The sequence below is a fragment of the Lissotriton vulgaris genome, chromosome 2_1 (genome assembly GCF_964263255.1).
Source record: "Lissotriton vulgaris chromosome 2_1, aLisVul1.2, whole genome shotgun sequence".
Classification (NCBI taxonomy): Eukaryota; Metazoa; Chordata; class Amphibia; order Caudata; family Salamandridae; genus Lissotriton; species Lissotriton vulgaris.
The window spans coordinates 390185086-390198068 of record NC_141687.1 but is presented as its reverse complement, the minus strand read 5'-3'; the positions used below and the strand labels follow the sequence as shown (position 1 = coordinate 390198068).

Here is a 12983-nt window from a genome sequence, read left to right as displayed (position 1 = left end):
GGTCTCCAGGAATCCCACGCAGCGGGGTCAAGTCAAGTAACCACAAGGAAGGAAGGGTGGTGAATCAATAAGGAAGCGTCCCTAAATTGGGAGGTCAACCCTTTGGCTATCCTACCCCCACCTTATGCTACAGCCTGTCCTCCAGCTGACTCTCTCTGGCAAGACAAAATGGCTGCCCAGCATTCCGCCTTATATAGGCTGACCCTCAGAGGTCCAGAAGGGACCAGAAGGTTCTGGAATGCCCTATTCTATCCTATGGGTCAGATCTCAGGTGTGACAGTTGTGACAGTTGAAAACCACCATTTTGTAGATCTGAATAAATTCCTGTCAGGAAAGGCGCCTAAGGTGAAAAACTATGAGGGCAAAAGAGCATCTATCCCACCATAAAAATCTAGTGGACACAAAAAGATGAGAAGAGTATGAGGGGCAAAAAGGGGACTAAATAAATAAATAATAGGCCAGACAGGTCTAACACCTTCTGACTCTGCGGAGTCTGCAAGTATATAATTGAACACATTGAATTATTTTATTGGATCTATAAACAACAATCACAGCTATTGTCAAAACAGCTTTTACTAAATACCTATTTTAATGTTTTTGGCACATTGGCTGTGTGTTGAGAGGTCACACGCAGGAACGGTGACAGAAGCTATTCTAAAATGTGTCTTAGCATAATAAATAATAATAAAATGCATCGTACAAAAAAATCAAAATCCCGTAAGCTTCAGTCGATGCTGCCACCTGAAGACAATGTTTTTCAAAGTTCTCAAAACCATAACCAGCTCAAAGTTCAGCCATCCTGTCCCCTTTACGCTGCTGTCACCGCCTCTTCCTCTGCAACGCTTACACACCATCTATCCCTAATTCCTGGGGCTGTTCCCTGTTGTGCAGCTTCCTAAATGCTTTAAAGGATATGCCTTGAAAGGCATCAAAGACATCTTTTGTGATTTTGGTAGCATCAGGTATCATTCATTGAATAACATCAAGGAAACTGTTTGTTTAGGCAGGATTCATGAGCCCAAAGCTAAATCCGAATCCTAGGACCAGGATGCATCACTAGGTGGGAAATTCATTATGATTCCTTCTAACTTCATTAACCTCTGTATATCAGACTGTCCCTCGCATTTTCATGAGAAGCATTGTGTTTTTGTACTATCACCATGTTCATATTCAATGGCTTTACCTGCTATGTTATGTTATTTTTATTGTTTTTGAATTTCGACAATTCATATAACAAGAAACAGTAATGTGTGTAGCGAGGGCATAGAAAAACAAAGGCAGGTATACGTAAGGATAGATGAAGCCATGAGCAATCCCCAAAGTGACCACCAACCTCCACCTGCGTATTCTATAGTCACTTACCATCTTGCATCCGACCACCTGCCTCCCCTCCACACGTTTTGTGGACAGCCCGTTAATACCATAGACCCGAGTAGGCATGCTTGCCAAAGAATTTAGTATTGATGTGTATTAACATCTCATTTCCATATTAACATCTCTGCTTCCCTGTACCGAAGACAATTCCTACTCCAACATCCTTCCTACAACTGTTCATCTATGCTCATGGAGGCCGGGTATCCGGGGATCCAATAAGACTTGATTCATTGCCACCCAGGCAATTCAATCTTCAGCTAGTTTTTCATCCCTCATTATACATTTTATCAGGGATGACATTCCCTGCTTGATAGTTAGCAAAATCTGTATTTTCAGACTACTAGATATGACGTCACGTGTTTCAATAGAAACCTTTTCTGAATTCCACCAGTTCTCCAACGTACCAAAAATGTGGTATAGCATCGTAGCTGTAGTTCTCCCCTACAAGCAACCCAACAAAATCTCTGTAATCCCGTTTAACAACTGTGCCCATGACTCCACTCTTAACATACAGAAGCTAATACAAGCTTTGAAAACTTTTTTCTGTAAATTTGGTTGTTTTCTTACTACACAAATCAAAACGATGATTCTGTGTCCGAGTACCTGCACAAGCCATTTGCATTTAATGTACTGTGACTTTAGAACGTTTTTAAAATAAACTCCAACCCCAGAGGCCATCAAAAAATCAACAAAGGATGTATCCACACCAAGAAAGTACCTTTTTAATCCCCCATGCTGTGAAGGATTTTTTTTTTCAAAAATCATTTAGATCACGTTTTACATACAAAATAAATCTCACCTATAAATTAAAGCAGTGGAGAGATGATAGTGCATTGAAAACTTTGCAGTCCAAGTGGCCACTGTGTATGTTTAGTCGTGTATCTGAGACCGGGAGAAACCTGAAGTGAGTCAGAGTCATGTATTTTTGCTCAAATCTTCTAATGTCAGTAAGTTTATCAAGACCATCTCACCAAATATGTCCCACCAGTGCTCCTTAAGATCGTAATACTCAACCAAGTTCCCAAAATAAATACATCGAGGATCAATGGTATTACTTTATAATATCTGGGTTGTTTGCCCTGGAACTTGTTTCTGCTCACGCTTCAGAAACATGAAAGCCTCCCCTTATTCAGGAAAGCACTCAGATCTTTCTTGTTAACTTGTGCGTCTGCCTATGTTAGGAGCTGTATATTTTAGTCTTTTATTCCACGATACTCCTTGGAGTAAACATTTTTTTTTTAAATGAATAAATAAAATAAATTCTTACCTGGCGTCTTAAGAAGTTACAATAATACTTCCACAGCCCAAAAACCATATGTTGAGCATACTTGAAGAGCTGCGGTCAATCTATGAGGCTGGAGTAGTTGCAGCCTTTGTCCTTGATATAATCTGAGCGACGTTGGAAATCACCGACCACCACTCAAATACCCACAAGAATTTTACCTAGATCTTCGAGGAAAACCCTTGGCTGGGTACACGCATTGGGCATCATAGAGATAGTGCGAATGCGAACTCTGCCAGGATAAGAGATGGTCCAGCTGGAACCACCTCCCTGGATTGGGGGCCTGACTCATCCCTTTTTAGCTCTCCTCTAAGATTTGCAAGGGAGTCAAGATGGTGGCAGCCCCTCAGCAACAAACTGTATCATGCCCTATGGGAATTGGAGTGCTGATCCTTCTAGTGTACCTGCTCAGAGAGGGAGCCCCAACTACTGACACCTTTGAGGGATAAACTGTCTGGGAGAGCGGAAACACAAGTTCAGTGAATGGGGGCATTTAAACCCTCAATTGAATGAAGGATTGCACTTTGAAAAACTCAAATGGTGAATCACCCAACACTGTGCTCCTTGGCTGAATTGAGTGTTGAGAAAGCACATACATACACTTCTGGAAGATGTCTGTGAGGGAGATTAATCTGGAAACCTAAAGAAAAGTGGCTTTTCTTGGTATTCAAAACTCCTATCTTTAGGGGTTTTGACTCTGGGAAAGAAGGCTATGTTTTCAATTCTAAAAGGCCAACAACAGATTACCCAATTTACAGAACAAAAAGTAATCTCATGTGGAGTGTGTCAGGGAAGACATTAAAGGACGAGGGCTGAGCAATGGGAAGATGGTGGACTAGAAGTCTCCTCTCTAGAATCTGAAAGAGACAACCGAGGTCAGATGCTGCTTAGACAGCAAATTCTAAACAATGCACAGAAAAGTCTTTGATCCAATTTGAGGCCAAGGAAGAAAATCCAGAGCAAGAAAAAAGCCCCACACCTTAGAATACTTTATCTGCCCCTCAAAGATTTTAAAATAACTTAGACATGTCTTTGCAAAATTCGATTTTGGATACTGGTCCCTGTGTTGAGGTTGAGGGCAACCAGTTAGCCAGATTCCAAAATCGGGACTTTCTGAGACTTGACTCTGGCATTATTCTGCTATAACTTAAAAGCCCTAGCCAGTGGGAATGGATAACCAAAGAAATCATTCTTATGGGTGCTGATATCCACATGTTCTCCACAGACAGGAACTGCAAAGAGAGACCAGGAGGCATCAAGGTACAGGAAGCAGAGGTCTGAATGGTAATGGGGTCCAGGATGTAAAAGGCAACCAGTAGTACTCTGAGTAGATGGGTAACTGAGTGCATGAGATTGATGAGAGGGACACAGGTGGGGTTCAGTTAGCAATTGCGAAGCTTATGAGGCATTGGGAGCAGAGAGTAGAGTGAAGCATAGGACAGGGCTACATTCAGCAGCCAACAGGAAGCAAATGGTGCTGTTAGTTTATAATACACCACTGTTCTATTTTAATTGAAGTTAGTCTTGTTTACTACACTGTCCCTTGGCGACAAGGAAGGGATGGATAAACCATCACCCATCTAGACCCACTGTACAGTTGATACAGTTCTCAAGTGTGGCCCACTTATGATGGAGATATGGTCTTTACTTCTACTTCTGGAGCCGATCACCTCTACAGGAGCTATTTGCCACTGTGCTTGGTTTTGCAGGTGCCCGATAGACTTTCGAGCAGCACTCCAATGGAATGCTGGTTTGTTTTCCAGCTACAACTCTGTCTTGATGTAGATGTCGATGGAGTGGTAGCTTAACTGGGATTCAGAGTGATGCATCAGATCCCGCATCCCGCCATCTAGTGGGACTGCACTGGAACTCAAGTTGATCAAAGTGGATAAATACATTCAAATGAATTTGGAGATAAATGTAGCATGCCACTTATAATACACACAGTTGCACAGATCTTTCAGTATATTTGTTGTTCTAATGCTCTGGTTTAAGATGACATACATACCTATATTCAGGTATGTATTGTGCGGGACGGCACTTGATTTACAAGAAGTGTAGCACATATGTATTCCTGTTTATATCTAAGAGTAAACAACATGTTGTTTTGGACATTGGTGAACACCGTTGAATACTTCTTTACTACAACTGGATAGCCATCTCAGTCAGTCATAAGTCAGTCATTCTGTTGTGTAAAATATTTGGTTTTTAGTTCAGTAAGCTAATTCATTAGTTTGAGTGCTAATAAAAAAGTATATTTCTAAGAGGCCCTCTCTGTAACTTTAAGCCCCAATCTAAGACTAGCTGATCTATTCTTTTAGGTAAGTAAGTTCTGATTGATTAGAGCACTGATTGTACATGAGCTGCGTAACAAACAGGTTGCTGTGCTCATTCTCACCACTATTTTCTAGAGCTTCCTGCTCTTGCATATGAGGGGATTTCAGTGTCCTCATAGCTGGACGTCAGTGTTCAGTTATCAGACTAACTTGCTCATGTAGATACGAGTAGAGTGTATTGTGTTAATAATCCCAGTTTTCTTCTCATGTAGGAAATTGCTGACAAAGATGGAAACAACAAAGTGTTATCTTTTACCATCCCATCACTGTCTAAGCCCTCAATTTACCATGAGGTAAGTGAGAATACCAAGCGAGGAAAGCTTTTGGAAATTACCCCAGCATGTACTGGTGGGTTGTAATGCCTTTATGTCTTTGGTCTTGTTTGAGATGTTGAGGTTAAGTATACTAATTAATTAGCAATAGCACATCTGTGGTTATGGCTGCTTTTCTTTTTCTGGTGCATGGCTACATATCATGGCCAGCAGGCACCTGGTTAAAGCCCACATGTGATCATTGAGCATGGCTGAAAGCAGTGCAGCTATCACTATTGCTTACTGAACATTTTCTGTAGACCTGTTGAGCAGCCACTGGGTGTAGGTTTACTATACACAAGTTGCAATAGAAAGAAACACTTTGTGCCTAGTATGGGCTGGGCTCAGGCCACAGAGCTCTGAATGATTTAGGCTTCTGAGATTCCTCACTTTTGCTGTTCTTCTGTTACAGCTAACTTCAGACTAACCATGCCTTCACAAGCCCCACCATTTTGATAAACTCTCAAACATTGCATTTGTAGGTGCAAAAAAAGTAATGTGGGAGCTATATATAACATGGCCTCTTCTCTCTGTCCCAGATGTTAAAACAAAATGCCAGGCTGCTTACCACCCATACCCACCATCCACGATCCGCTATCGTCCTACCCTCCCTTCCCAAAGCTGTGCTCTCTGCTCTTCATCAAACCAGAGCACGCACTGCACTGAAAGGCTCACAGAGTGACTTGTCTGGGCAACCTGGCATTCATTTATGATTTTTTTTTTTTGTAACATCATTTTTATTGCATCACCAATATAAATGTACAGACAAGATATTCAACAAAAATAGCATGACATGAAACGATGCAATGGAAGACATTCGATCTTCATCCGGGGGGATCATCCCGCTCTTGACGCGGGTGGCTTCATTTCCGTTCTGGTCTCGTACTGCTTACATTGTCTGACTGCTTCATTTTGCACATAACCCTGGAATGCTTTTGTGATTTACGCCCCTCCCCCTCCCCCAATTTCGGTACCCCAACAACCCTCCAATCCAGCTTCCTACCCGCCCTCCCCCGTGGTCGCGCCGCGCTTGAGTAACCATGTATTAGTGCCCGGTGTGTTGTAGGAGGAAGCAAACAATCGCTAAGGTGTGTTCTCCTGTATAGTGTTAGGGTCTGCTCCAGCTAGTTCGCTCTCGCCTTCCTGCCCCTCACCGTCCACATCCCTGAGCGCCTGCACCATCACCTCCCATGCAGTCGCCCTTTCCAGTGCTTTCTCGTCATTCGACCTCCAAGCCATCTGGTACCGTAGGGTACTATCACACGCGGCCCATCTCAGACACTCCCCATACCATCTTTTATACGTGGGCCCCACTCTGGCATTTCAATTTCGTGTGATCTCCCGCTTGGCCAAGATAAGCCCTAAATCTATAAATTTACTTGACATCGTATTTCTAGGTGTATGTGGGAACCAGTGAAGGATGCCAACTGCTTTAGTATATTGGATATCCCTGTCCTTCGCGCCGTTAAGGGCCCGCCCAACTTCCTGCCAATAGTCGCCTAAAGTGGGGCAGTCCCACAGCATATGACATAGATCCGCCCCCGCTGTATTACATCTGGGGCAAGCAGCGTCGGTCGCCCCAAAGTACTGTTGGATTTTCCCGGGCGTGAGGTATGCCCTGTGGATAACATAAAAGTGGATCAATTGAAACCTTGCATTCCTCGAGCTCTTCCGCGCCCTCCTCAGCAGTTGGCCCCAGGTCGTGTCTGGTATCTCCACCTGGAGGTCCAGCTCCCACTTGGCCTTCAGGGCTGCCAAAGGTTGCAGGGCCTCCCGCTGCATCCTCGAGTACAGGCACGTGACGGCCTTAAAGGTTCCCGCCGCCATCATGGCGTATTGGCAAGCCATCGAGGTGCCTGGTTCCTGCAGCCCTTCCCCCCAGTGGGCTCGCATGGCGCCCGTGACTGCCGCGTGCAGCAGGTAGTCACCCCTCGGTAGGTCAAATCTCTCCTGCAGGTCCCGAAACGGCAGCAACACCCCATCTTCGTAGAGGTCACCCAGCACGTGCACTCCCGCCTCCTCCCACCCTAGCAAGCGTGACCAATCACCTCCATGTGGGAGGGCAGTGACCATTCCCAGCGGTATTTCGGGGGCATACATAAGGCGGACACCCGCCCGCTTACGGGCCCGGTCCCAACATAGCCGGAAAGTCTGTTCCTCGACCGTCAGGTCTCCCACTCGGAGTTTCTGGTGCAGCGTAATATAAGCCAGAACGTGTCGCGGGGTGCCTTCGGCTCTCGCGTCTTCGGGACCTCTATATACTCTTGCCACCTCCTGAGTAAAAGTCTGCAGCTGTGCGGCGAGGTAATATCCTTCGAAGTCTGGCACTGCCATACCTCCCTCATCTTTGGGGCGTAACAGCGTGTCGAGCGCTATGCGTCTCCTACCCGCGCCCCACAGGAACGCTATAATCAGTGACCTCAGGCGTTTGAAAACCGAACTCGGGATCCATACCGGCAGTGTCCTAAAATAATACAAAAGCCTGGGCAGGGCTATCATTTTAAGCAGGGAAATTCTACCAGCCAGGGAGAGCGGTAGAGTCGCCCAGAAGTCCATAGATCCACGCAGGGCGTTAATACAGCGAATTATGTTGCCATCCAGCAGGTCGGACGGGGCGTGGTAAACATAAACCCCTAGATAATGTAGGCAGCGCGGCTCCCACCGGAGTTCCTGAGCAGTGAGTGGGCACGGCTCTCCCGGCCTCAGGGGAAACAGACAGGATTTGGGCCAGTTGACCCTCAGGCCCGATAACCTACCGAACTGCTCCAGTAGCCTCCGCGCCCCCTGAAGTTCGGCGCCGGCATCGGCCAAAAACATCAACAAGTCATCCGCATATAGGGAGATGAGGTGTGGCCTCCCCCTAAAAGACAAACCTGCGTAGTGGCGGCCTAGTCTGGCTACCGCAGCGAAGGGTTCCATTGCCAACGCAAACAGTAGCGGGGATAGGGAACAACCCTGTCTAGTGCCACGCCTAATCGGGTATTGTCTTGAGATCAGTGCACCCACCCGGACCCTTGCTACCGCCTCAGTATAGAGGACCTTGGTCCACCGTATATATCCGTCTCCCAACCCAAAGCGACGCATCACCTCATACAGGTATCCCCATTCGAGGCTGTCAAATGCCTTCTCAATGTCGATGGACAGGACGAATGGGGAGACGGTGTCCGGCCAATCCGCACCCATCAGTCTCGTGAGTCTACGGATGTTATGAGTGGTATTGCGTGTCGGTATGAAACCGCACTGGTCACCATGAACCAGGCCCGTCATGTGCACTAGTAATCTGTTGGCCAGAATTTTACTGAGGATCTTGTAGTCCGTCGTCAACATAGACAACGGACGATACGAGGTCAGCGCCGCACCCTCTCTGCCCGGCTTCAAAAGTGGGATCATAAGGGCCTCGCACATAGAGCCCGGGAGTCGGCCCTTCTCCTGCGCCTCATTGTATACCTCGCGCAGCCGCGGAGCAAGATGTTCCAGGTATTTGCCATAAAATTCGATCGGTAGACCGTCAAGGCCCGGGGTCTTGTTTCTAGCCATCTGTTTTACAGCACAACCTATTTCTCCGAGGGAGATGGGCCGCCCTAACTCTTCTGCCTCCGAGTCCTCCACTCGCGGCAACTCTAGCCCGTCCAAGAACTCCTCAAGCTCCTCCGTCCCTCCCGTGTCACCACTCAGATAGAGCCCTTCATAATAAGCTCGGAACTTGTTCAGGATCCCGGGTTGGGAGTGGCAAGGCTCCTCCCCTGGCTCCTGGATCCTCATGATCGGCCCTCCCCCCCGGATAGGGTTGGCAAGCCAAGCCAACATCGCCCCCGCCTTATCACCTTCCGCATGCGCCCTCGTCACGTACGCCTTGTGGTCGAAGCTACGCAGCCGCTCCAGCTCCACCGCCAGCCCCTCCCGCGCCCCGCTAAGCCCCTCCTGCAATTCAGGGTGATTCGGGCGCCTCTTCTCAAGATCCCTCAGCCGTGTCTCAGCCTTGTCTAAGTCATCCAACAGAGTCCTCCGCGCCCCTGCCGTGTGCCCAATACAGTGTCCCCGCACCACCACCTTGAAAGCATCCCATTCAACCGCCCTCGTAGAAGCCGAGCCACTGTTCTCCTCAAAATACCTCTCAATACGTTCACTCAGGGCCTCCCTGAACAACAAGTCGTCAAGGGTGTCAGGTTGCAGGCGCCATGTTGGCACGCAGTTAACAGTCACCACCCATTCCAGAGACATCAACAAGGGGTTGTGGTCCGATATCGTCCTGGCCAAGTATTCCGCCCCTCCCACCGCGGGGAGCACACATTCCGAACAAAGAAATGCATCCAGCCTCACATGTAAATCATGCAAGTGCGAGTGAAAGGAGTAGTCCCTAGTGGTGGGGTGCAACGCCCTCCATGCATCCGTGAGGGCCCAGCTCTCCTGCCATTCTAATCTACGCTTGGCGATCCTATGTGCTGGGGACGCGCGCAGCGGGGGATGGGACCTATCTAGTAGCACATCCTCAACTGAGTTGAAGTCCCCCCCCAAGAGGACCGGCCCTGCCAAATAACCCGCCAATTTGCCCGAGATGTTAGACAAGAAAGCGGGCAGATCTACATTAGGAGCATACACATTACAGAGAGAAATCATCCTGCCTCTCAGCCTTCCCTCCACCGCCACATACCTGCCCTCTGGGTCTATCGACGACTTCGAGACCTGGAAGGGGACCCCCGCCCGTATCCAAATCAATGTCCCCCTCGCAAATGCCGAAAATGTTGTATAGAATAACTGCCCCCTCCAGCGCCTTTGTAGAGCCGCCCCTTCCTGCTTATTTAGGTGCGTCTCCTGCAAAAACGCTATGTGAACCCCCCTACGCTTGAGGTACGCCTGAACCTTATGTCTGCGCGTCATGGACTGCATACCCCGCACATTCCAGGTCACACATTTCAACGCTCCAGTACTAGCCATTCCCCCCTACACAACCGGACCAGACAGCAAAGAACAGTGTTCGTATAAGTCCCGCGACCACGGGCCCCCCCCCACCCTCTCCAAACAGGAAGCCAAACCCCTCCAACAACTACAACCCCCAGAGCAACCCCAACTGCTCGCAACTCCCACCCCCCCAGGACAGGCCCCCCCGCAACTGGAAGTACCCCCATCCAAACCAACACTCTCGACCACCCCTCAAGGAAAGGTGGTAATATTCGCAGTCCCCACTGCGATGACCTTAGGGGCCAGTAAGGCGCGGCTCAATGCTATAAGACCTCCAACAAATCAGCCCCGCGCGCTCCACCCCACAATCCCCACATTACAGCTCCCCAAAACCTCAATCAACATCTCTCCACTGCTGCGGGTCCATCGCCCCGGTGTCCAACCAGCGAGTCCATTCCGCCAAACCAGTTCAGCACGCCTCCAGTATCTCTCCCGAGGTCTGCGGCGTCACAATAGGGCCCCGGGCTCCACCAAATTCCGATTGTCCTGTCTCTGAGCCCGTACCCTTCCCAGACTGAGTCCTGGCGGCTCTAGATAAGTCCACCACCGCCTGTAGGGCCGCCTGCCTCTCCGCCTCCGTCTGCGACATCGATGGTTTCCCGGTCCTCTTGCGGTTCCTTCTGATCCGTTGGGACTGCCTGATCGGCTTTTCCACCTTAGCCTCTTCCTCCCTGGCCTTAGCACCGTCCGTTCCTGCCTTATAAGTGTCCCACCAGTCCCATGCGTCCGCGGAAGACGTGAAGAATAAAGACTTCTCATCCACCACCACTCTTAGCTTGGCAGGAAACAACAGGGAGTACTTGATGCCTTCCTGGCGGAGCTCCCGCTTGAGGGACAGGAAGTTTGCCCGGAGTCGCTGAGTCTCAAACGTGTAGTCCGGGAACATGGTGACTCTGTTGTTTTCCACTTGAAAGGGCCCTGCCTCTCTCGCCCTCTGCAGAAGCCAGTCTCTGTCCCGGTAATGGAGCAACTTGAACACCACCGGGCGAGGAGGAAGGCCCAAGGCTGGCGGACGCGCCGGAACTCTATGTGCCCGCTCCAGGGAGAAGAAGGGGGACAGACCTTCTGGTGCCACCTCCGTCCGCAGCCAGTTATCCAAATAGCCCACCATGTCGTCGCCTTCAATTTTCTCCGGCAGGCCCACTAGGCGTACGTTGTTGCGCCTGTTCCTGTTTTCTGCATCCTCGGCCCTCCTTTCCAGCACCTTCAGACGGTCCATCACGTCGGCCATCTGGGCCTTCACCGTTGCCTGGGCCGGGGCTAAGTCCTTAACCGTGGACTCCACGGATTTCACTCTGTCCTTGAGTTTGTCGTGGTCGGCCTTCAGGAGGCCCAAGCCCGTTGCCACCTGAGCTATATCTTGCTGCAGGGCATCCTTTGTGGTGGCGATGGCTTCCAGGATACGATCCTGCATCCGCTGTAACGCCGCTTGGTCTCTCTCCGCTCCTTCCGCCGCCTCATTGTCGGTCGCGCCATCTCCTTTCCCCTTCGGCTTCCCCATTTGGGCCGGGATGGGCGGTGGTCTTCAAGTGTGTACTTGGTCGCCCTCCGAGCGTCGCCGGGCACCGTCCTCCGGCCGGGTTCTCAGGCCCAGAAATGTCACCAAGAAGCAGGAAGCACCGAGCGGTCGTGGCCCGGCCAGCGCCAGTTGCGCCAGAGGTCCGGGGTTCCCGTCTCCGGGTCACTGTCGCACCGTTGTTGCCCCAATCAGGAGACGGTCCTCAACCACCGCCCAAGGGCGCGCCAAAAGTCCATCCGGCACCTGGGGAGAGGCGCGACGCGGCCGCCAACACCTCTAGCGTGTCCGGGAGTGGTCTTCAGTGGGTCTCCGGGCAGATGTCTCCGTCACAAGCTATCTCATGCCCTCGCCGCCATTTTGGGGTCCGCAACTTCTCGGCCGAGTTTAGCTTTCAAAGTCGAGATACTGCTGTGGGAAGGCTCGGTGTCGTCCTCCGTGGGTCCCGGACCCTCCGCAGTACCGTCCAGTACCGGATAGTGTCCTTTATCTCGGGGTTCAAATGAATTTTCAGGATATTATCCGGGATCGGGCACGGAGCTCCGAGCTCACGCTGCCTACCTCCTCGGCATCCAAGCCACGCCCCCTGGCATTCATTTATGATGTTGCAACAGTGGGAAACAACAGAATGAAACAACATATGCTTCCCACTGTTGCCACATGATAGCAGTGAATAACTTGGTGTTCACTAAAGTGGAGCTCAGTGAGTACTTTACATAACAATATTGTGTATCTTTTTTACACCCATCTGGTCTCATATATACAGTGGCATGTCAGCTGACTATGAACCTTGACTACTGGGCACATCATGGAGCCAAATGCCACATGCTCTGTTCAGTACTTTCTGGACAATGGGCTATGTCTTGAGCCAAGGATGCCCACAGCATTGAATCGCAGTCCATGCCATTTGAGCATGGGATGAGAGTAATGGGCACATCTATAGACTGTGCTGGCTAGTACTGTTCAAAGATCATGGTTGATGAATAGACAGTGCACTCTACTTGCAGGATACAACACAATGCAATGGCCAGCTGATACTGTGGGCAGCAGCCATACCCTGCTGCTCACTGATAAAACTTTAATGAGAAGTTATGGTTAGCTACTTAGAACACAATAATATGGTACTTAAAAAGCCCCTGAACTTAATTTGTTGTGATGTTAATGTTTTGATCCAAACCTCCCGAAAAGCACTGTGCAGAACCATC

General features: G+C 49.4%; 1 protein-coding gene across 2 annotated transcripts in view; it reads left to right on the top strand.

Annotated features, from left to right (window-relative positions):
* HYCC2 (hyccin PI4KA lipid kinase complex subunit 2) overlaps positions 1-12983 on the top strand; it is a 699566-nt gene that overhangs the window by 499678 nt on the left and 186905 nt on the right. For both annotated transcript variants that reach the window (XM_086955234.1, XM_086955235.1), the window contains exon 6: positions 5205-5285. In XM_086955234.1, coding sequence (XP_086811360.1) covers positions 5205-5285 — 81 coding nt within the window. The remainder of the gene's footprint in view (positions 1-5204; positions 5286-12983) is intronic.